This window comes from Varanus komodoensis, unplaced genomic scaffold, assembly GCF_004798865.1.
Source record: "Varanus komodoensis strain SLA01 unplaced genomic scaffold, ASM479886v1 scaffold105, whole genome shotgun sequence".
Lineage (NCBI taxonomy): Eukaryota > Metazoa > Chordata > Lepidosauria > Squamata > Varanidae > Varanus > Varanus komodoensis.
Window position 1 is genome coordinate 985959 of NW_025335297.1, and position 24836 is coordinate 1010794.

At 47.0% G+C, this 24836-nt stretch overlaps 1 protein-coding gene across 1 annotated transcript; it reads right to left on the reverse strand.

Annotated features, from left to right (window-relative positions):
* Positions 1–4295: 4295 nt before the first annotated feature.
* Positions 4296–24766, reverse strand: LOC123017936. Its single transcript, XM_044419620.1, has 6 exons — positions 24687–24766; positions 20611–20685; positions 12526–12682; positions 10825–11124; positions 6838–6894; positions 4296–5307 (listed from the first exon to the last, which is right to left on the reverse strand). The coding sequence occupies exons 3-6, from the start codon at positions 12629–12631 to the stop codon at positions 5120–5122; spliced, it is 651 nt and encodes a 216-aa protein (XP_044275555.1). The 5' UTR covers positions 12632–12682; positions 20611–20685; positions 24687–24766; the 3' UTR covers positions 4296–5119.
* Positions 24767–24836: the final 70 nt, after the last annotated feature.

Genomic DNA, 24836 nt, shown 5'->3' on the forward strand with positions numbered 1-24836 from the left:
GCAGATGTGTCTGTGACTTGAGGAGTCAAGTTGCTGCTGCTGCTGCTACTAAACAACCAGGGAAAGGCTATGCCCTGCCTACAGCATTCGAAAATGAATCGAAAGGGTGGCCATTGAAAGGTAAGGGTCCTTCTAACAAGCCACTGGAACTCATTAACCCAGGGGGCATTGATTGCCATTGATTTTGGGGAACTAAATGCAGTTTTATAACACCTGCTTTCTAGGAAGTGTTATTTTAAAATCAGTTTTGAATCATTAAAAATTAGTTTAACAAGTGGCCCCATGTTGTCTGAAAACTAGTTTCGTAAAGGAAAAGCGATTTCTGTGCCAAAATGAACTAAAAATGGAACATCTTAGAAAGTGCAAATGCATGGTTTTGCTGAAAGATCTCAGAAAGAATGTTCAGGATCTTAGGAGAGATTCTGCTTCTCTATCTACTGCAGAAGAACAGAGAGAAGCATGAACCCAGCAAAAGAAGGTTCAACCAACCTGATCTGCCTTTGCTTGCTTGTCAAGAGGTCTGGCAGAAAGCTGAGCTACTCCGGGATGCCTGACCAGTGCAAATTGCCAGGATAATAATTCAAATGTCTTCCTTACTTGAATCAGGATTGCTCCAGCAATCCTTGGCTTCCCCCAAAGGAACAGCCCTCACCTGATACGCACGACTCCAGTCAGCCCATCTGAGAATGCCTTCTAGGTCAGAGTTACATCTGTCTGCGGTGGAGACATCTCCTAGACTGCAAAGGAAGAAGAGAAACTCTGGCCTTTTGTAGAGCACAGAAATAGCCTCACAGCACAGGAAAGAGAAAACCCCACATTGCTCAACAGGCAGGATCAAGTCTTTCCGACAGACCTTACTGCTTGGGCTACTGACAATGTTTCCCCTTCCTTGGTGGCACAGAACCATTTGCTCACCTTAATTTGAGTAAGGCCGTGCTTTGCATGAGCAGGAAACCACATGAACCACCAGGGCCACAACAAAATGAACAGCCTCGCACATGCCCCAGGAGGCTTAAAGATGCCCCTAAAGCTGGTGGAGAACAGCAGTGAAAGCAGTATGGGACTTCTCTTTTCAGTAAGCACCTGGCTTACTTCTGAGATATTGTGGGTTCAGTTCCAGGCCGTAGCAATAAAGCGAGTCCACAGATCTGTTGGCTTCCCAGTGCATATCAATGTTCTCTTATGCTATACTGTAGTGTATTAAGTGTGCAATGGCATTATGTCTAAAAAAAGTGCATACTTTAATGAAAATACTTTATTGTTAAAAATGCTAACCATCATCTGAGCCTTCAGCAAGTCACAATGTTTTTCGTAGCAGAGGGTCTTGCCTCATTGTTCAATTTACTTAATTTATTTATAATTTATTTTATTTATATCTCACCTGATTAGCCATAGGTTCTCTAGGTGACTTACATACAGTCAGAGCCACCATAAAATCAACAATACAATAACACAGTAATAACAATACATTAATAAAATTAATAATAAACAATTAGTAATTAAAAGTAAATTAAATAAGTAAAATAAATGACTAGGTGCTATATTGAAAAGGTGGAATACAAAAGCTATTAACCAATAATAGAAATTATACACATCCATAAAATTATAGAATTACAGAATGTCAATGGTGGCAATGGCTAAAGCCTTCAAAACAATCCTTTAAAATCAAAAGCCATCAGATTCACCCTCCAAAACATCTGTAAAATAAAAAGGCTCAGCTGGCGTCTGAAGGAGGCCAGTGCGGGAGCCCCCCTAATCTCTTGCAGGATGGGATTGCGCAGTTGGGGTGCAGTACAGAAGTCAATATATGACTTGAAAGTCAATATCACTTCCTGATCCATGGGCTGGAGAATGGAAGTTGTGTTAGCAGCCGTAAAAACATTAATCCCATTGTACACCTTCATGAGAGCTCTTGAGTAACCAGGTGCATTGTCAGTGAGCAACAATATTTTGAAAGGAATGTTTTTGCTTTCCCTGAGCAGGCTTGAATTATTCAGTAAACCATGGTGTGAACAGATGTGCTCTCATCCAAGCCTTGCTGTCCACTTATAGAGTAGATCTGGTATAGCTTTTAAGGGCCTGAGGTTTTTCAGACCGGAAAAGGAGCAAGAAGCCTTGTTTTTGTTGTAGCTCAGCTTTTGACTCGCCTTCTTCACTAAGCTTAATCATGCCTAGCTTCTGATTTACAGTGAGAGATGCGCGCCACTTCCTTTCACTCGAACATTCAGAGGCCGTTATTTCCCTAGGTTCAACCCTAATTTCAGTAATTTCGGCCTTTTGGGGAATAGGGGGCCTGAGGAGAGGGGGAAAGATGGGGGGAGAGATGGGTGGAGCAGGTCGGTGGAGCAGTCAGAACAATTATTGTTCAAGTTCACGGCAATTATTAAGTTCACTGTCTTATATGGGCACAGTTCTTGGCACCCCAAAACAATTGCAATAGTAACATCAAAGATCACTGAGGACAGATCACCATAACAGAAATAATAATGAAAATGTTGGAAATATTGCAAGAAGTATCAGACTGTGACCCAGAGACATGGAGTGAACAAATGGCACTGATAGGTTTGCTCACAAAGCTTTGATTTGCAAAACATGCAACATCTGTGAAGCTCATTGCAGCAAAGTGCAATAAACCGAGATGTGCCTGGAAGCTGAGGGCAAGCCAGTGCTCTGGAGGGAGGCCCCAGGGGAGAGATCTCCACCCACGTGGCCTTCACAAGGGCTGCGAGGAAGCGCTTTCCCCATGACCACCCGCCCGCCCTTCTGCCCTGCCCTTGCTGCTGAGCGGCAGGTTGCCAAGCCCCGTTGTGGCTGCTCAGCCCCAGCACAGGGATGGGCTGCCCCACACTGGGCTTCCAAGCCCAGCCTCTGGTAGCCGGCAGGGCAGGGAAGCCGAGGAGGGAGGGAGACACTGCTCTCTCTCGACCGCTCTCCCCCTTTCCGCTCTGTGTTCCTGGAGTGTCCCTGGGCCAGCAGCAGGGGGGGGGGGTCGGGGGGGAAAGGGGTGGGGCTGGGCCTCAGAGCCCCCCCCCCCCGCTTGTCCATTGGTTGGGCAGAACAGGATCCCCAGGAACGTGAACAGCAGGTGGGATAGAAGCAAAGGGTTAAGGCCTGAATTATGAAAGCACAGGAAGGATCCAGAGTGGAGGTGCAAAAGCACAGCCGAGCATCCCTAAAGGAACTAAGCGGGTTTCCAATTTTTAAAGTTGTCTTAGTTTCTATATAGAAGGCGTAGTAGAATATGAGAGCAAGAGTTTTCGAGCATTCATCCATTAATTCATTCCTTTAATGCAAAAAAGTTTTGGGGTAGTTTACAACAATTCCTAGAACAGAACCATAACACAATTAAGCAGGATAAACATTTTCCAACATACAGACTTTAAAGACAATGTAATAGCAAAAGCAATATTCGATACAAATAGCCTGTTAAAAGCACCCAACATGGATGCACTCATCGAGCCATTAAAGGTTCTTATTGAATGCCTCGGCAGAGAAGCATTCTTGGTGCCAGGTGGGGCTCAGAGGGGAAATCATTCCACAGTCAGGCCACCACTACGGTTAGGTGAGTGCCATACCTGAGAAAATGGAAGTTCGTCTTCAAGTCAAATTTGTGTGCAAGCCGGATCACGTGTATTCGACCTCATTCACAGGGATTAGGGGTGCAGGAAAAATGATGGCTATCTCCAGGACCAGCCCCCCCCCCCCACTCCCAAATTCAGCAGTGCCTCCTCTTTGCAACAAGAAAATGCTGGAGAGATTTTCCTCTCTAGATGGGTCGGGCATGCCTTGGAGGCCTCCCTCTCTACCCTTCCTCTTCACCACAGCAGTGGCTTCCCTCTCTCCCGTTTTGCTTCCTCTGTCTCTATGATGGTGATGATTTTCTGAAGTAATTTTTTAAAATGACAGTAGTACCTTGTTCCACGAATGCCTCAGTTCATGACCAAATGGGGTCATGAAGAGCAATTTCAGAAAAAAATTGCCTCAAGATGCGAACTCTGTATCAGGTGAAGGCCGCGATTGCGCCCATCTTCCCTGCCCGAGCGCAACCGCAATTGCACCCGTCCATGACCGCAGTCGCGCTCGTACTGGGAACACAGGTGTGATCGCGGCTGCACTTGGGAGTGGGGAGATGGCTGCACTCGTGCTCTGGGGGGCAGGGGAGATGGCCGCGATCTTTGTTGTTCTTTGTCACTTTGCTTCAGATTTTTGTGATTAAAAAAGTAGTTCCAAACAGATTAACCTTATTTACATTGAACCTTACGGGGAAATTTGACTTGGCTCACGACCAATTTGGGTTGCGACCAGAGTCGTGGAATGGATTTAGTTCGTCAGCCAAGGTATCACTGTAATAGGCATTATGGCAGTCCGTTCGTAAGAACTGGTTGTTCATAACTTGGACATCTGTAACTTGGGGACCGCCAGTACTGAAACGACCCTCCCCTTGGCTGCCACTCCTGAAGCCTCCCTTGGAGTTGGCACCCAGAGGCCTCAGCTGTCATTACATTGTCCAGAGAGATTGTGGTTGGGAGGGGGGCTGCATCAAGCATTGCTGTCCCAATCCAGCCACTCGAATGGAGCCTAGAAGCATACAGGCAAACAAAGCAAGCAGACCAGAATTAGTCCTGTAAGTTCAGACTCGTTGTTCCTGTTGTTAGTCTGGCTGCCATTGTTTGCACGAGCTGCAGCTTCTGAGCAGTCTTCAAGGGCAGCCCCATTACACTGCATTGCAGCAATCTAACTCAGCAATTACCACAGCAAAGATGAGTGAAACTGGGTGTATTCGCCCTGGCCAGAGGCGAAAGGTTTTTCTGATCCCAAGGAGCTGTTTATGCCAGCTCCAGGGTTTACTTACAAGGAGACAAAGGCTTACAGGGAGTCCAAAAGCTGCAGCAGTGGGGCGGGGGGAGGTGTCCCCGTCTGGCCTGACAATGCTCCTAGTCTGGGCATCCCGTTCCTTTTGGGGGTGCTCAGGGGCATTTAGCAAAGCCTCACTCGGCCCTCATCCAGGCAGGCAGGATTGTGGGCATTAGCTGGACTGAGAAGGACTCTGGGCAAGGAAGTGGGCATGGGGGCACAGTCGCCTGCTGTCCATCCGTCACTTCTCGCGGGTCTCTCCCTGTTAAGAAGGCGCTCCAGTGGGGTTTTGCCTTGTATTTTGTAACTCCAGACCTCCGGATGGTCCTTCTTGCCGTCTTTGGCTATTGCGTCTTTTATAGATGAAATAACTTATTACCATTAAAATTAGAAAAGAAATCAACACTGCAACTAATATAGTAGTGCTAAGATAGTTGTGCTCAATCACATTACCTGCAGGGGGCAAAAAGAAAAAACATGGACATTCTTTCCAATAATTTGGATATTTATCCTTCTGTGAAATCATTCTCCCATTAAGAACAGGGTGTGATACTGTCCAGCTTGAAGGGAAGCCCAAATTCCCAGAAGTGCAAAAAGCTTGACAGAAAACAGCAGCATCTTATGAGGAGACCTGTCACAGGAGCCTCCCCCTACCCCAGTGAGGACTGAGCATGCTCAGTGGGCATGGCAGGCTGGGAGCCTCCCCCTCCCCAGTGAGGACTGAGCATGCTCAGTGGGCATGACAAGCTGATCAAGGCCAGCCCTACTGCCAGACAAAGTGAGGCGGCTGCCGCAGGCAGATGATGCTTGGGCAGGGGAGAGGTTAGGGGGTGTCTTAGCCAGGTTGGCTGGCACCCAGAACAGAGGTTTTTCCTTCAGGTTTCCAGTGTCCTGGTTGGGAGGCAGTCCTGTGCTATTCAGGAAGCTTTGGAGCATGCTGAGATGGCAAACTAGTCGTTTTTTTTCTTAGTTGCTGCAGGTTGTGCAGCTCCCTTGCCAGCAATTGTACTGCAAGGCTTCGACACTCTGGTGCGCTTTCCCTTCCGTGGGATACGATCCTGCCCCCTTGGCTCCTCATTCCCAAGAACTCTCTGTTCAGCCCCCTGCCCTGTCCAACCCCATGCCGCTGGGCTGCATGGAGTGCAGGGGGACGCGGCCCCATGGGCCGTTTCTTGTGCTGCAAGCCTTTCCCAGGCAGTGAGGCAACAGGCCCCACAGGCTGTCCTGCCACCTGAGGGTAACTCTCGAGAGCTAAGGCGGGGAATCCTGCATCTGAGGGGTTCCCGGCTGCCCCTTCGGAACAGCCCTCTTCCGGTCAAAGCAGATGCTCCCGCTGTAGACGTCCATCCGAGAAACAGTGGCCCATCTGAATGTGAGGGGCAAGAGCGGGTTTTCCAGCCAGTGCCCTCCAGATGTTTTCATCTACAAGTGCCACAGTCCCCTGAGCATTGGCTGTGCTGGCTGGGGCTGATGAGAGTTGGAGAGAAAAGCCGTCTGGGAGGCACCTGGTTGGTAACACTATTTTAGATATTTTGCACTGAGGTACAAACATGAGAGTGCACGATACAGATGCAAAGCATCTTTCATGAAGGTGTGACCATGGACGTTTTCAGTTTCAGGTACATGAAGGAGACCTGTAATGGTCCGACCAAGAGCAGGGAGAGCAGGGCTAAAACCTCTGATCATATCACATGCCTTTGGGTCAGTCTCTGCCACAGTTTGCAGGCTGTCATGAGGATACATTGGCTGGGGAGAACTTTACTCAGCCCCTTGCGCTCCTCAGAGGCGCACAGGGATATAAATGTATTAAGCAAAACCACGTCTTGCACTTTCAGAAGGCAGGGGAGAGAGAGAGAGAGAGACACCATCCCTGAAACACATATGCATCTCTCAGAACTGATGGAGGTTCACATGCACTTTGCAGCTGGGTACAAACCCAGCCCCTGTACTTTCTCTTGCTCAGCTGCACCCTCCACTACTTACTTGGACTTTTGGTTCCTGGAGGTAAAGATGTTGGTGGGTATGTCGTAACTCCTGGATCTGGAAGGAAGGAGAAGGAAGAATTGAGTGGGTGCTGCGCTGCTGAATGACCGGCAAAGCTGCCTGTTCCTTTAAAGCAGCTCATTCTGCAGAAATTGGCAAGTTAAGCTTGGCTCAGGGTTGAGATAGACAGGAATTCCTTGGTAGGCCTGACTCTGCACTCCGCAGTGGTGTGACGTTCCCATGTCCCAGCAGTGCTTTCTTGGGTTTGGCTTTCTTGCAAGGGGGATGCTGGAGGTTTATTGGTGTTCTGTAACATTCATGCTAATTTACAGACACACACTTTAAGAGTAGGAGGAGAAGCAGCTTCAATCGGGCAGTGAACTGCTTTCAGCACAGGGGCCAACCTCCTTTTCGGAGATGCCCTCGGGGGCTCGCATTCCAGTGGTCAGCAGGGCCAGAGGTGGTGCCCCAGGTATCCCAAGTATCCTATTGGAGCTCAAAGCTTTTACTGCCAGGAGCTGATGCTCAGGGGAACCATTCCCCATTTTTAGAATGGGAGAAAAGCCTACACAAAGCCTCCTTGAGATGGGGAGAGTAAGACCCCAAAAGCGCTAGACTTGGTTTTGGGTTGAGCTTCTGCTCTCCCTGGCATAAGCATGCCAGCTGACGGTTAAAGCCCACTCCTTCAGTGTCAGATCTCCAGAGGAAATGTCCCCCAGTGGAAGGAGGAGACAAAGTTCCCAAATGTTGGAAAAGCACCTGTAGGATTTATGTTGGAAGCCTATCTTCCCGGATATTCCTGCAGGCAATGTTTAGAAAGTTTGATCCCAGAAGAAAGTTAATATGCATGATGTAGGGCTGAAACATGTTTGGCTACTTCCAAGAATGCACACATAGAGTTTTAGCTTCAACATCCTGACTCTTGGTCTCTTCATTCCATTGGGTTTTTTGAATGTTTTCTGGCTCTGTCTGACCCTCCAGGGGAGGTAGCCAAAACCGTTATTGTATTCCCAGCTTTTTGGACTTTAGTCAATGCATGGAGTGGAGTGTAAGCCATGGAATCTCAGTGGAATTAACTCAGGGTTTTGTACTGGTGCCACCATCAATCTATCTGGTACTTTGCTGAGTGGCATATGAAAAAAGCTACGACAACTGATGAGTGAAGTGCCATGGCAACACATCCTTAAGGGGAAAGGTGTCCAAGAGGGATGGGAAATCTTGAAAAAGAAGGTTCTTGAAGCACAACTACGAACAATTCCATCAAGAAAAAAAGTATGTAAGACAGCAGAGGAAGCCCACGTGGCTCCACACAAGTTTAAGTGGCAGCCTGAAAGAAAAAAAGAACATGTACAGGAAGTGGAAGCAGGGCCGGGCCCTGGAAGAAGAACATAAACAAACAGCAAGGAATTGCAGGAATTGCATCAGGAAGGCTAAAGCAGGAAATGAAGTAAGAATAGCAAGGGATGCTCTGGGAACTCCATGCTAGAGTCATAAAAGAACTAGCGGAGGAACTCTGGCTATTATCTTCAATAAATCTTGGAAAACTGGAGAAGTGCCAGACAACTGGATAAGGGCTATGAGGAGAGACTGAGGGAACGGTATGTTCAGCCTTGAGAAGAGAAGAGAAGAGTGAGGGTATCCCTCTATAAGTACTTCAAAGGCTGTCACAAAGAGGAAGGTCAAGATCTCTTCTTGTTGATACCAGAGTGTAGGACTTGGAATAATCAGTTCAAGTTGTGACAACCCAGATTCAGGCTGGACATTAGGAAAAGCTTCCTTACTGTCAGAGCAACACGACAGTGGAGCCAGCTGCCTGGAGAGGTGGTGGGCTCTCCCACACTGGACACCTTCAAAAAGAAACTGGACACCCATCTGAGAGGGATGGTGTAACGTGGTGTCTTGCAACAGCAGGGGGTTGGACTCAATGGCCTTCATGGACCCTTCCAGCTCTGCTATTCTATGACTCTGTGATCTTGTGGCATCTTAAAGTTTATTATGGCATAATCCACTCTTCCCCAACCTAGTGCCCTTCAGACGGTTTGGACTATAAATCCCATCAGCCCCAGACAGCATAACCAATGGTCAGGCATGATGAGAGTCAGAGTCTAAAAATTAGGAAACCATCGCAGAAAACCACAATAAGTGTGTTAGCCTTAAATGTGCCACAAGGCTCTTGGTTTTGCTGCAACAGACTCATCCAGGCAACCCTCTAGAAATTATACTAAAGTATTCCTGCCCCAAATTCCAAAAAGGAAGGGACTAAGGTAAAGAAGAGTGAGGGGACAATGGGGTGAATATGAACAGGGACAGCCATGTATTCACTTGGACCTGTGATTAGTGATGTAGGGGAAATCGCCATGCTCCAGGCCGCGATGTTTCCAGAATCTTATGCATTCTGCAGACTTGCAGACTACTGCAAATTTCCATAAATTTACAGACTGAAAATTAGGAAAAATAAAAAGCTGACAAGAATGCACATCCCCTCATGGATTAAAGTGTGAGAATGAGCATTTTGGAGGATTCACGTATTTGCAGGGGAGGATCTGTGCATTATTCGAAATGAGACTCTGCACATGCTTTTCAAATCAATTGTGAAAAATCACATTCCATCAGTGGAATGAAAGATGCCTGAAGATCTGGAGTGGATTTACAAGCCAGTTCATCCCTGCTTCCGATCATTCCCCGAATAGGAAAGAGAAAGTGTGTGTGTGAGTGTCAGTGAAAGGCTTCATGGGCAAGATGGGCTTGGGAGGGTGTATGGGGAGGGGTGGAATCAGGGGGAAAGTGAGCGCCACCACTAGAGGGCCGAAGTCATTCATTTCCCCGCAGTGTTTCTGTTCTTCAAATAAATGTCATTTCTAGGAAGCGGCGGGGATGGCTCGTCTTACACTGCAATGGCACGAGCCACAGCCGTGCCTCGATAGCGTCATAACAATGTTGTCGCGTCACAAAGAGGATCTTGCTGGGCAAAAAGTGTCCCACACCCAGCAAAATGAAGAAATGGGTATTCTAGATCTGAAGAGAGAAGCAAAATAAGTTTTCCCCTTTCAGCAATTAAAAGCATCATCTTTTTTCTGCATTCAGCCCTCATCACTGTGAGTAGAGAATAATCCACTGCAGTTTTGCGTCAGAATGCTTCCAGCTAGGGGTCTCCTGGGGCCACAAATCAAGATACATTGTGTGGCTACTCCTGAATATGTTTTTCCCGATAAGAATAAAACATGGAAGAAACCGTGGGAAAGCACTGGAAAGTTACAGATGGGAAGCATATGTGTGCCCCCCCCCCCCCCCCGCCCAACATATACTCAAAATGTAGGATGAATTCAGGAGAAAAGCCTCATCTGAAGCCCACTGGAAAGAGACTCTGGTGCCACAGCTGCAGCGCTCGGTGTTGAATGCAAACAGCGTTTGCAGTGAGGCTTTCCCCCTGGAGACCTGCTATGGGCCCAGCGGGCTTTGGCCACTGGTTGGCACACGAAGCTCTTCTCTGGCTTGCAGGCTGCCACGAAGCTTCCCGCAACCTCCTGCCAAAGGGAACCAACCCAGGGCAAGGGGTGCCCCTGGAGCAGCGCGCTGCTGGAAAAGTGCAGTGCACTTAGTTCAGCCATATTTCCCATCCGCCCTCCCCTTCTGTCCTCACATGCTAGTTCAGCTTCTTGCTTCTTATTTTGCTTTATTTCTCCTATTTATCCCTCTTCTTTAAGCACTCTTTATATTCCTCCCTGGTCCCCAAGGTTTTCATTTGACACCAATGTCTTATCCAGGCCAAGGATTTCCTTTGGCAGGAGTTCATCTTTTCAACTCAGTGCATCATGATGATGAAATGATTTAATCTCTTTGACGCTGATTAAAGCCTCAAAATTTTCTCCCAGCTGTTTTTCTGCACTGTTTGCCATTTTCTAACTCTGTCTGTTGGTTGAGATGGTAAGACTGCCAACAGGTGTTGCTGTGGATCAATTAGCACAGATTCAGCACGGACAAACTCACCTGACACAGAGACATTTATTGAGGCCACACATTTCCCAGAAGTGTCCAGGAGCTCGTAGATCCTCCCAGAATCTCTGCTCGCGCTCTGCAGCACAAAGTTTTCCTTTGCAAGTGAGATGTGCTCCTTGAAGTAAGGCAGGAGTGGTTTGCAGACTTGACCAGAAAAGTGGCAGGCATTTTCCCACCTGGAAGTCGAGCTATTCCAGACACAGACGTCAAGGATAGTATCAGAAGTATTAAGCGGCACGTCCAGTGAGCTCCCTTCCTGCACAGATACGGAGATGACAGAGCAATCGCTTCCTGTCAGGGATGGGAACAAGAAGAGGTTCAGTGTCAAGCCATCACAGGGATGCAAAGGTGCTTAACCCATAGAAGAATGCATGCTGCATGTGGGCATTTAGAGCTATGGAGGGCGATCCCCATCCTTGCAAAAGCAACGGCTGTCTGTAGAGTAAGATATTCCTGCCCCTACTTGCCTCCCCCTCCCAAGCAAGCAGCCCCAAAGGTCGCTGTCCTCATAGGGGAGTTGTTCCAGCCCCTTGATCACCCGAACCCTCAGAAGGAGGGGGTCCTTTGGGCTTCTAAGTGCACTATAAAGGGACAGGGATATGCTAAGTGAGTCACTGGGAGCAGGATATTCAAGGTCCAGATGCCAGCATTTATCTTCTATTAATTACACTTCAGGGTGCAATCCAAGGCAAATCCACATTTATGCAGAAAAAGTCCTACTATTCCCAGCATTGCTCAGCCAGGAATTTTCCTACTTCACCATGCATAGGATTGTGCCCTAATTCTGTTTTAAGTCCATCTTTCAGCACCAGTGTGAGGCACTCAAGGTGCTGCTCATCAGATCTAACACAAGAAAAGCAAACAAAATGAAACAAATGAAAAGGCCCCAAACCAATAAAACCAACACACTTTAAAAAAGCACCTTCTAAAAACTAAAAATCAAGAAGAATAAGAAAAGCAAGCAACCCTGACCAAATAGTGAGAGGGAGGAGTGAGCAAAGACACACATGCGCACACACCCAAAATTGAGGGCACAGATTGAAGCATCCAACTGCAGTCTGATAAATGGGGCTCCAACTTCATGCAATTATCAGGCTAGGGAAGGAGCCAGATCTGCCAGAGTGATGTGTGCTTATGTGTGTGCTGCTGCTGCTGCTGCTGCTGCTGCTGCTGCTGCTGTGTGTTTGTGTGTGAGAGAGAGAGAGGGAGAGAGAGAGCGAGCCTTGACCTGGCAAGTTTCCTTCACTGAAGGTACAAGCTGGTCAGCCATTGCTCAAGGACGCCCCAGGTCCATCCTGCATAGCAGATGCAGCATCATGTGGGGGATTGGACTAGGTGACCTCCAAGGTCCCTTTCAATCCTATGATGCCCTCTCTAGACTTAGGGAGGGACCATGGCTCAATGAGGAAGCACCCAGGGTCCCAGATTTGATCCTTGGCACAACGAGTTAAACAGATCAGGGCGCAGGTAATTGGAAAGGCCATTACCCAGGAGAGATTATTCTGAGCGAGATGGGCAGAAGGCAACATTTTTCTGAACTCAGGAAAGGAATCCAGTTGAACCTCATGTTTAGTTTGCTTTGTTTTCATTTTCAGAAACTCTACATTTCATGCACTGCTTTCAAATCCCAACTGGAGAGGTTCTCTCCTTAAAGGTGGCTTCAAAAACTTTAAAAATAAAATCAGTACTCACTTGTGTTTTTACAAGCATTTGTGAGGACGAGATGAGCAGCTAACAAGAAGATTGAGAAGCCACGTAAATGTCTCCTGTCGAACATCTTGTGCAGCACAGAGTCCATTCTGGCAGCTGCCACAATTTGTTCCGTGAAGTTGGTCCTCCTAGTACAAGGCTGAGAGTCAAACGAGAGAGGAGTTCTGCATCAGTGGGCGAGTGGACTGTCTCTGGAAGGCCAGTGGCATTTATGAGTCACTGATGCGAATGAGGAAGGGATGATGGGGCTTCTGCTTAGAACTGCATGCAAATAGCCTCTTGGAATTCTCCACCCTTTTCCTGAGTGGAGTAATACAGAGACAATGTCACTGAATTTCTCCAGAGGGAGGAGAAATTTCTAACAGATTCTCATGCTCTCTCTCTCATTCTCTCTCTATTTAATCCATATATTTACATGCCGCCTGTAACAGCCAAAATTGCCTCCCTAGGCAACTCACATAATAAAAAATTAAAACAGTTAAAAGAATAAAAACATACAAGCTAGCTGCTACAGACCAAGGATGATTACATGAGCTGAGCAGCGTTGTCAAGGAGAGCAAATTTGGAGGGCCTTCACTCATAGTGAGACCATAAGTCAGAGACAACTTGACCACAAGAATAACCACCACCAGATCAAAGATTCACAATCTTGTTGGATCTGCTCTGCTCTTTACTCTGAACTCTGAAATCTACCAAAATGGTCCAAAAGATGCACACATATAATGAAAATGTCGTAAGCCCAGGACTTAGTTTCAACTCTGAGGAATGAGTCTTTCCGTTTAAAAGCAGAGTCCTGGTTCTTATACCAAGTATTCTTCATTTAATTCCAGCAGTACAATTTTAGGGCAGATGTGTCTGTGACTTGAGGAGTCAAGTTGCTGCTGCTGCTGCTGCTACTAAACAACCAGGGAAAGGCTATGCCCTGCCTACAGCATTCGAAAATGAATCGAAAGGGTGGCCATTGAAAGGTAAGGGTCCTTCTAACAAGCCACTGGAACTCATTAACCCAGGGGGCATTGATTGCCATTGATTTTGGGGAACTAAATGCAGTTTTGTAACACCTGCTTTCTAGGAAGTGTTATTTTAAAATCAGTTTTGAATCATTAAAAATTAGTTTAACAAGTGGCCCCATGTTGTCTGAAAACTAGTTTCGTAAAGGAAAAGCGATTTCTGTGCCAAAATGAACTAAAAATGGAACATCTTAGAAAGTGCAAATGCATGGTTTTGCTGAAAGATCTCAGAAAGAATGTTCAGGATCTTAGGAGAGATTCTGCTTCTCTATCTACTGCAGAAGAACAGCCTGGAGAAGAGGAGACTCAGAGGGGATCTGTTGGCGACATACAGGTATGTGAGGGGATGTCACACGGAGGTGGGTAGAGACCTGTTCTCCCCTGCAGAGGAAGGCAGGACGTGCTCCAATGGAGCAAAGCTCAGGGAGCCAAGGTTCCATTTGGATGCCAGGAAGCACTTCCTGACATTCAGTTTTCTTCTGAAACTTTTCTTTTCTTGGATTTATCCATGGTTGGCCTACTGGGGGTCGAAAAATTCAATAAATCGTGTGTCAGTGGGTGTCACACATTGGCGGTTGTGACACATATTTTGGGTGACAGGGAGCCACAGCAGAGGGATGAAAGAGCCACATGCGGCTCTGGAGCCACAGGTTGCTGACCCCTGCCCTAGGTCATAGCTCTTCTTTTGGGAGAAGACAGAGCCGAAGTAGGAGTTGAGCACTTCTATCTTTCCTCTGTAATCTTTTATCATTTTGTCATCCACACGAAGTAGTTGAACCTCCGTTTCCTTCCTCAGTCTTTTGCTTTGGACATTTCTGAAGAAGACTTTTTTTGTTGCTTTTAGCGTCCCTCACTAGTCTCAGCTGATTCCTAGCTTTAGCCTTCCTGACGCCTTCCCTGCAGTTCTGTGCTACCAGCTTGTATCCTTCCTTTGGAGCCTGGCCTCCCTTCACTTCCTTGTTTTCAGATCATTTCCAAACTTTTTCTGAAGCTACATGGGCTTCCTCTGGTGTCGTTGATCCTTTTCCCTGGTTGGAATTGTTGGATCACTGTTTATGGGTGTGAAAGCTGGACAGTGAAGAAAGCCAACAGGAAGAAAATGGCCTTGCATTTCTCCTGTTTCTTCTACTGATGCTCTGGCAGTGTTGAATAATCAGATTGTGTTTCCTTAGCTTCTGAGTGGCTAAGGAAACACAGCTTCAAATCTATATTCAGTTGTGGTTTTCCTTTTCTACTGAGCGTCATTACAAGTGTATGCGAGTTAAATATTTCTACAGAAAAATGCATATGATTTCTGTAAACCGAGTACCTTTCATTTACTGTAAGATCACATAGAGCACCATTTCTTTGTCAGTAGAGAATTGCAGTGGAGATGGTGGTGGTTTTCTGCAAATGCTGCTCCCTGAGGCCCAAGCTCCCAAGATTGTTTTGAAGTATTTATTTACAGAATCGTGTGGATCTCACACTGGTAGTGCTCCAGAACAATTATATTCCACCTATATTTAATCCAGTGGTGAAGCATCCCTGGCCCTCCAGATGATGCTGGACTAGGTGACCACTTACCCATCTCCCAAAGCAAAGGACAAAAGGTAGAGAAATTTGGGGAGAATTTCATGGAATATTTCCAGAGGGAGAGATTCTCCGACAGTTTCTTGGAGGGAGGGATCGCCATTGGCAGGGGTTATGGCACACAGTTCCTTGCATTTTTCTTGCCGCTGTTGTGTACTACCACTGCAAGTGGTCACAGCATCCCCGTGTTAGCAACCTGGGCCCCACTTCGCATCCAGACAATACAGGTGTGAGGGGAACAGGATCTTCAGAGAAGAGCTGGAGGTAAAGCTGTACCTAAACTTGTCCTCTAATTTCTGGAAAGATTTTTCCCCCTCCCGTGAAAGAGACTTCCATTGTTCTGCATCATTTTGCAGAACTTGCTATAGTTTGTGCTGGTGGTGTTTGGAGAGGACCCACTCAGCACGAGGCAGCCAAGGGTGTGGTGTGGCTGCCTTCTTTCCCTTCCACTCCCCTGCTTTGCTCTGCAACCCTCATGTGGCCTCCATTTCCTTATCTGAAACATACAAGAGGAGAAATTACCTTGTGATGTCTTCTTCTGAGATTTTATGGAAACCCGAGGAGGCCTCAGACTGCCAGAGCAATGACTGACATGCCTTGGCCACCTCCAGAGTAAGGTAAACTGAAGAAACCTGAACCCAGCCATGAGATTGTCTCCAAAACGTTCTCCTTGGAATTGCCTTCTGAAAGTGGAACTAAATCCAGCTGGGCAGGTTATTATTCCTCCAGAATAATTTGGAGGAACCAGCACACAGGGGCCAGTAATCAAGGTCTGGCTTGCATGCTGGAATCTCATGAGAGGGACTCTCAGCAGGGGGAGGTCAGGCAAGCACCCCCCCCCCCGGTAGCACCTCAAACTTTTCAGAACCGTGGGAAACATGAGGGATTTGGGTGGGCACGGGCTTGAAGTGGCTCCCACAGAGGGATTGGGATTCACAAAAGGAACTGCTGTGGGGCCTGGCCAGTCAACCATGCATTAAAGTGGTGGCGGTGGGGGGGTGGGGGGGTGAGTGTGGGAGGAAGGGGAAGCCGTAAGAAGAAGAGGGAGAGGGGAGTCAGGGAACAAAATGGGAAGCTAGTAAGGGAGAGAAAGAATACTGCCCCAATAGTTTTCAAGGTTTTATTTTGAAGGCTGAAAGCGGGGAGCGGTTTGTAGGTGTTCTTGGGAGTCCCCTTAGGCTCCCCATTGGGAACCCCAGACCTGAACGGTGGGCTGAACAGGAAGGCAACAAAGTCACAGGTTCCTACACTATAGTGAGATGCACCGCATTTCTGCTTTGGGTCTAATTACTTCTAAATATGCATCTAGATGCATACATTCACATATGCCAGGAAGTACTTCCTAATGGTTAGGACCCTGAGGGTGTGGAATGGGCTTCCACGGAGGTGGGTGAGGCCCCATCTGTGAGGGTGTTCAAGGATAGGCTGGATATGCACATGGTGGGCATGTCATGAGCAGAGCTGGCTGCAGCCGGGGGTCAGACTAGATGGCCCAGGAGGCTCCTTCTGACTTGCTCTGTTTCTATGTTTCTGCTTTCCTCAAATCCTAATCTAATTGTTTCAAAGCTTTCATTGTCTCTGTTTTGTTTGGATAAAAAGAAGGACATCCTTTTTGCTTCTACCCTTTGGAATTTTCTCAGCATCTCTGAGGTGGATTCCCCCGCCCCCTTCAGGAAAAGGTATGAGATCACAAGTCAGCTATGCAAAATTGCCCCGGTAAGTGCTGTTTACTCCAAGCAGCATCTTTGAGCATAGAGAGCACTTTCAGCCAGAAATTAGTGCTTCAGGGCCCTAAGCCAAGCCGGAAGCACATTCAGGACTGCAACCTGTGGGCTATTTTTCCTTCAGGGCAGAAGTGGTTGGCCAAAGCACACCTTTTTAAAAAGAAGGATGACCAGCAACAGCCCTACCACCAGCTGAAGTGAGATGGGTACCTCAGGCAGCAGATGCTGGGAAGCAGCAGCAAGTTGCTGGAGGAGGGAGCAGTCTGTGAAGGGTCCCCCGAGTGCTGAGTGCAGGTGTTGTGAAGAATGCCGTCCCGTAGTAGCTTCTGAAGAGAGACTCAACCCCCTATCCCGTCAGTTCTTGCACATTCACATGTGCTCTTTGCCTGGGGCAGTACAAGGCCATGGGCTGACTCCCTGAATAATGAAGTGCTTTTCTACATGAGTAGCTGATAGTGTCCTTACTCTGCACCTTTCATTCCCTGCCAAGAGGTTTGTCGCAGTTGCAGTTTCAAAACTGGCAGGGCTGATTTCTGTATGACACGAGGTTGGGGGGAAAGAGTGCGAGATCAGAGATACCAGAACATCATGCCACAAACCACGAAGGAGAAACATTGCACGCGAAAATTAAAAGAATGGGTGCATCTGCTGAAAACTGGAAGTAAATTGCAAAAAAAACAAGTCAGCTGCTGATGAGTCAGTGGAGATGTGGTTTTGTTTTTTCGTGACAATAGCTAACCCTCACATGATGGCGGCGTTTCAAGTTGCACAAGGTGATGCTGTATGTAGGAGTACCCTTGCCCAGAACCGGATCTGTGGCTGCGGCTGCATCAGGTGATGATCCTTGCTCCCTGCACTTGCCGTGCCTCACCGGAGTTTGCACGCAGCTCCTCCCATGCTTTTCCATGGCTGCTTCCACCATTTTTCTTACCGTGAATCAGCAGCAACAATGCAGCTAAGGAGGAATGGACACAGCAAGTTCCCGATGCTCTCTGATTTTTTGCGCTAGGAGCTGCCCGCCTGGAAACAGTCTGCCTATGAAATACATCATCTCATTAAGAATACTTAATGGAATATTCGTATTTATATTCAGTGAAGTATATTTCTAAAGCTGCAATCTCGGGGTCCAAGAAGGGGCATCCAAGAGGTCACACGGCATAATGAATCTCCCTCTTTGCATGCAGAGTGCAAGGGCTTTCCTCACGAATCTCCCCTTCCTGGGTACATCTGCGCCCCTTTGCTGCCCTCACTGCTCTCCTGCCAGGACCCTGATGGTAGCCATGGCAAAAAGGGACAGCTTTGGACTTGCTCCTCCAGTGCCAACAGGATCCAATGCCATCCTGTCCCCACAAGTCTCCAGGGCTGCGAGAGCTGGCATATCAATTTTTCCTCCCACTGGGACGGATGGAACAAAAAGGGGAAGGCTTTTCTTCAACGGGCTTTTTTGGCTGGTTCAGAGTGTTGTTGGAGCAGGTTTTAACAAGTGCCTGGAAACTAGAAGTCCTTCCACGTTGCCGGATATATCAAACAGAACTGGTCAGAGTAGCCAACTTCTGGGGAAGGAACCTGGAGATCAGTGGTAGAAACCATGCTTTGAATGGAGAAGTTCGTGCCCTTCCATCTCCACTTTTAAAAATCTCAGGCAGCAGTATATCTTTCAGTCCTGGTGTCGGTCATGGTAGACGACACTGTTGAAGGTATGTTTTGACCTACACCTCCCATCATCCCCGTCACTGGCTATGCTGGCCAGGACTGATGGGGATTATAGGTCTAATCACCTCTGGCAACACAAGCTGCTTATCCCTGCAATATTGGAATAAAATCTATTTGTTTTTCGGCGCCAGGCGAAGACCTTTTTATTTAAGCGTCATTTTAATTGTTAATAGTATTTGCTTATTTTATCTGGCCAGGGCGACTTATTTTATATTGTTACTTATTTTATATTTTAACTTTATGTTGTGAGCTGCCCCGAGGCTTCGGCGAATGGGACAGCATAGAAGTGTTTTAATAAATAAATAAATAAATAAATAAATAAATAAATAAAATCGAGGTTTCCCCTTCGACCAGGGTAGCTTTGCACACACAGGTGTCCAGCACCAAAGTCATCTCACCTTCCTTGATTGGTGGCCAGTTTATTTCTATGCCTAACTCAAAGTCTGGCTGATAGTGTTAAAGTCCTAAAGGGCCTGGGAACTGGTTGCCTGAAAGGTTGTCTCCCCCCATAAAAACCCAGCTGTGCGCCAGCTTAGATTAACACTCAGGGCCAAAATATAATGACTGTGTGAGGCATGAAAGCAAGCAATGATGTTGGCCCTTTGAAGCTGTTGCAGCCTTCGTGTGTGAAGCTATTCCTGGGGAAAGCCTGTCTGGCCTATTACTCTTGGCCTTCTGTTGGAGAAGGAAAACATCACTTTTCAGGAATATTTATGGGACAGCACACACTAGCCGTTGGCTTATGTTCAGGTGCTATGGATTTCCTGTTTTTGCTGGTATAGTGATTCTTCCTGCTTTATGATAGTGCAAGTTGCTCTGTGAAGACTGTTGTTGACTCTTTGGGGTGTCTCTTGTGATGGAAAGGTGAGATACAAACATTGTGATGCCAGCTTCCCGCTTCTTTGCGGGCCCTGCTCCGAATTCCAGCTCTATGCCAAATGAGGTTGAATTGTTCTGAGGGTGTGGAATGAAATTCCTCCTCCCTGGAGGATCAAAACGCCACGATTTGCAGAGTTCTACTTGCAGAATCTGAAAGTTGATGCAAAATGTGATTTTTTAAAAGCACAATATTTCAGGCACACTGAGAGCCAGCCTGGTGCAGTGGTTCAGAGAGAGGCTGGGGACTCAGGTAACCTGGAGCCAGGTGTGTGACTTTGGGCCAGTCACTGCCTCCCAGCCTACCTCCCAGGGTTGTTGTTGTAGGGATAAGATTGAGAGGGGAAGGAAATTATGTTAGCTGCCTTGGGTTCCTTGATAGGAAAAAAGGAGGGATGTAAATATAATAAATAAATGTATCAAGGGCAACAGTTCAGGACTAGATCTGAGATTACTTCCCTTTTCCTATCTTTAAACTGGTTTCTTGTCCAGTTGCTTCATAGCAACCAATGTTTCTCAATGTCTCTGATGCCCGAAGTCTGTTACCCTTACTATTTTTAAGCTGCAGATAACTTGCTGATCAGATGATATGGAAAAATTTGTCAGAGGAAGCCGTGACTCATCCAAAAACCATGAGCTCACTTGGATTTCTCTCTGTCACTGAGGTTTCTTCCACAATAGGTCTCTTCTCAAAAATGACTGACACTAGTCAAGCAGTCACTCTTTAGACAAAAACCAGATTATGTTACTGTTACCCAATGACGCAGTGACCTTGTTGGCCTCCCTTTCTCCTCCTCCGGGATGCACACCTTCGTGTGGTGAGGGGCTTTGCGAGTGCCAGAAAAGCTGGGAGCAATGCTGCCAGGAGGCCAGACTCCCTCACTAGGCCGGTCTCCTGGCAGGGTAGCCCAAGGCAGGATGGCCAAAGCTGAGGCACCAGACTAAGATGCACCCACCCAATTCGGGAGTAACTGTCACATCAGCAGAAGAGAATGGATCTCCTGAATGGTGATGCAGGCAGAGAGGCTCCCGAAGGGCAGCTACGGGGCAGCAGCGGGAGTTGAAGGTGACACGGGTGGAGGACCTTGTGAAGACCACAGCCATGGAGCCCAAACTAACTCTGGTAAGCACTGCATAGAAGGCAGCAATGATAAACCACCTCTGAATCTTCTTACCTTGAAATCCTTATGGTGAAACAATCCAAAATGGAAACTTGAGATGTATTCGGGAGGAATGCCAAGAGACAATGCCTGCAGAAATAAGAAAAAGTCTAAATGGGTGGCAGAAGAAATGTTCAGAATGGCCTCGGCCAGGTGAGAAGCAAAAGCAAGAAGTGACCGAAATAGGGACAGAATCCTGAATGCAGCTTTTCAGTGACAGCCATGTGGAGACAAAAAGGTCTCTTACAATGTCCAAAGTAATAGAAGAGAGCAGCAAAAGAGGAAAAATCAGAGACCTCTTCTTTCTTTGTATACATTTCAGCACCAGGAAATGACTTTTTTATTTTCGGAGTATTTTAACTGTTAGTTAAACCAACAGGGCCACACTTCCCGTGTCTCTCTCCCAGCAGAGGCCAGCGCACAGGGCAACCAAGGCTGTTTCTGGGCCAAAACCAGGCCTGCAGCCCCACTGAGATGGTTCCGGAAGATCAGCCTTGTGGAAGATTGCCTGGGTGGGGCTGCTTCCACCCTCTCCAGCACCTTGCCCAGGGAGGCGGTGCTCAAGGGGACGCTCGAAAGCATTGCTGCTGCACTGATGCCAAGAAGCAGCAATCAGTACTGGAGTTCTGGCCAGAGCAACAATATTCAGGTCAGCTTTAGACAGGAAGCCATAATCCACAGCAGAATTGTCACAGGAATTTATGCTTCATTTGTGCATGTTGTTTGGATGCAAAGGGATTATACTTGGGGTTAGCACTGGGTTTAAACTGCAGGGTAGGGTTCAGACAAGGTAAACCTGGGCTCCTATGCATGTCCATGCACCTGCAATTAGCTTTCATCGAGCAAACAAGGTAAGTCACTGACAAGAACAATTAGAAACAAGAACTGTATGCATATTATCCAAATATATAGGTGTTTGGGTGGTCTTAAGCATCAGGCAAGAATTAGGGTTGGGAAACCTGTGTGTGTCTGGGGGCCTGGAATCAGCCTTGCTTGGGCAAGCAAAGCAAGCAGTCAGCAAGAAACTCCTGGGTGTTCTCAAGTTGTGTGAATATACAGACAGGAGGTATACCTGGGAGTTAGAACTGGTCTTAAGAAAAACTGCATGTCCAGGTGCTTGGGAATATGCTCAACTGTGCAGAATGCAGGTGTAGTACACAAGAACACCCTGAATGCTGCCTTTGTGTGTGTTGTCTGAATACAGGGGAATTATACCTGGGTGTTGGGTTAAACTTCGAGTTAGGGTGGAGGAACCAAGACAAGGAAATCCAGATCATTTGAGCTTGATAGGTTGTCTGTTCCCTTCTGATCCATGGTCAAATTCAAGCTTAGTCATTTTTTGCAGACTTCTTTAAGAAGGACTGCTATTTGTGGCTGCAATTACCATGGTCTTATTGTTTTATACCTTAATTTTTGTTTTGATTTTGTTTTTAACTTGTTAACTGTCCAGATAGTTTTGACTATTGGATGGTATAAAAAAGGAACAAACAAACAAATAAAATGTTCTTGTATAACTTCTAGTAAAACTTATGTAAATAAACACTTAAAAACTATCATTACAGTTTTATGAAAATCAGCTAATTCTGCACATTACATTACATTAAAGCCATGTGATTTGGGGCCGCTTATTTGTGCAAATGCCAGTAGTTGTTTAAAAGAAAAGTTCTTATTGCAATCTGTCCTATAGGCAGAAATTTGGGAGCTGGCTTGAACCACAGCACAGAGAGTCACATTGGTGAAAGCACGGGGTAATGAACTAGAAGGTGGGGGGATTGTGGAAATTCATTGGATTTTCACCCCTTTCAGATTCCTAGGACATCCTTCAATATGTAAACCAGTGCTGCCACCTAGTGACCATTTTTCTCATCTCTCCGGTGTACTCTTTCCACAGATGCATTTGAGAGGCAAGCTAGGTGTAAGCCTTCTCTGCACCTGCCCCAGCAGGGACAAAAGTGGCCTCTTTAGAGTTGCTGTTTGCATTTAGGTCTCACTAGCATCCACCTGGGCTTCCAATGAAATGCAAATAAAAGCTCCAGAGGGCTGATTTTGGCCAGGGCGTCAGGGAGATGATTAGCTAATTTCTCCTTTCTTCATAATGCTGCCATGGTCTCAGAAAATCATGCTTTCTAAAAAGCACACCTCTCTGGCCCTTAAAAGGGGTGATGGTGTGTGCAACCCAGCAAAGGCACAAGGGTGCAAAGAAAGTCATATATCGTCCTGGGAATATGAAGTACTGCAAAGTATCCCTCCACCCCACAACAGAGGATGGAAAAGGGGCCTTTGCCTACATCTTGTCCACAACTATGCCTAAACTGACTAGGATGCCCAAGAGTCTTCTTTGTGGTCTTGAAGAAACCGCAATACTCTCTTCCATGGAAGCTCCATGGGGCACACTCTGTTTTGAGATGTGAAGTCCGACAGGAAAGTTTTTTTAAAAAAGGAAATCTGGAATGTTCCCCACCACCTTGACTTTATTCCAGTGGGTGAAAATGAAAATTTGGGAAACCATTGAGCATTTTTTTACTAGCCTTGCCCCAGATGCTGCAGCTGCTGCTAACTACAGCCAGCATTGACTTGGTTCACATGATCACTGTAGGCCATCGTGGCTTAAGCAAGCCACAACAAGCTGTGGCCCCCATGGCAACAACTTGCCTATTCAAGGCATGGCCTTGGCTTATTGCATTGTCCAAACCTGGGTGAGGGGAGCTGTTGGAGGGTTATCTGGAATTGTTTAACTCTCAAACATCCCTGCTGCCCAGGCTTGTGCAGCCTGACAAAGCATGACAACCCCCTGCTAGAGCTTGAACATTTAAAATGGCCACCCACACCTACAGCCCTCCATGCTGGGCTGACCACATGACCCTCATCAGAAAGGGGCTTATGGTGCATGTACAGCTCTTATTCCTAATGGCCCAGGGTTTCCCTATCAAGTTTCCCAGCCAGCAGGCAGAGTTTACTCCCCTGCAGGGGGAAGGCCCCATGAATACCATATTTGCACCATGTTTATTTATGTGAGCCATCCCAAGGCTGTAAGCAATGGGACGGCATACAAAAATTCTAAATAGATAGATAGAGGCCCCTGGACTGTGAGGCCAGCAGGTCTTCTCCAATTGTCCTGCTGTAGGATGGTGAGTGGGTGGTCAGTGGGCTGGTAGGCAGGTGAGACCAAAGGAGACTCCCAGGTAGTACAGACGGATGAAGCCATTTGCGCTTCTTCCAAGCAGTAGTTATATAATAGGCTGGTGCAGACAACATGCTAGGATGAGAGAAATTGGCAGTGGATATTCTGGATCGGGTTTGCCCTTGATAATGGATTTGATGAGGACTAACAAACAGAAACTTAATCCAGATAAGACAGAGATACTTACTGTTCAATAGTATAGTAAAGGTATGCCTTTTTAATGAAGTTATTAGTTCTGTCAGTGGCATGTTCTGTTGGTTTTAACATTTTACTGTGATTTATCATTTTTGATATTGTATTTATAGTTTTGTTGCTGTAACCTACCCAGAGAGTCATGTGGTTAGTGGGACAGGTTAGAAATCCAATGAATGAATGAATGACCCGAGATGTGACCTTTGTCTGTTGCTTCTATCAACATCTGGTTAATCCACCCTTCCCAAACCTCAGCCCCTCCCCTCCCTGACAACACTTGTTATTCCAAGCCACCATGAACAGATCCCCAACAGCTGGTGAGGAGGGCAAAGAAAAAGCCTTAAGAGCGCTTTCTGAAGCATTTGGGCTGGAGCTTGGTTGACCTCAAGGCGGCCTCTCCTAACCTGCGTGCCCTCCAAATACTTTGGAATACAACTCCCTGCATCCCTGACCACTGACTGTGCTTGCTGGAGCTGATGGGAGTTATAGCCCAACACATTTATAGAGCACCTAGAAGAGCCTTGATGTCCTGACCTCCTTGGGGAGAATGCGAAAGCAGGGCCGCGGACAGCAATGTCTGCTTGTTATACTTGCATGCCACACCCATAGTGGTGAGACTGTCTGGGTAGCCTACACTGCACTGAGCAGGAGCAATTAGAGCACATCGATAGAAACAATATATAATACATCAATACACATAATAAAAATCAACACTCACAGAAATGCCATCTGGGTTTTTCCTCCCCCCACTTTTTTGCCAGTATCCGCTTGCATCACTGCTGAGTGCTGACCCTTCTGGGCATGCAAAGCGCTAGAGGCCCTTGCTGCCTTTTGCACCAACTTGTCACAGTCACACTTCTGGGCAAGA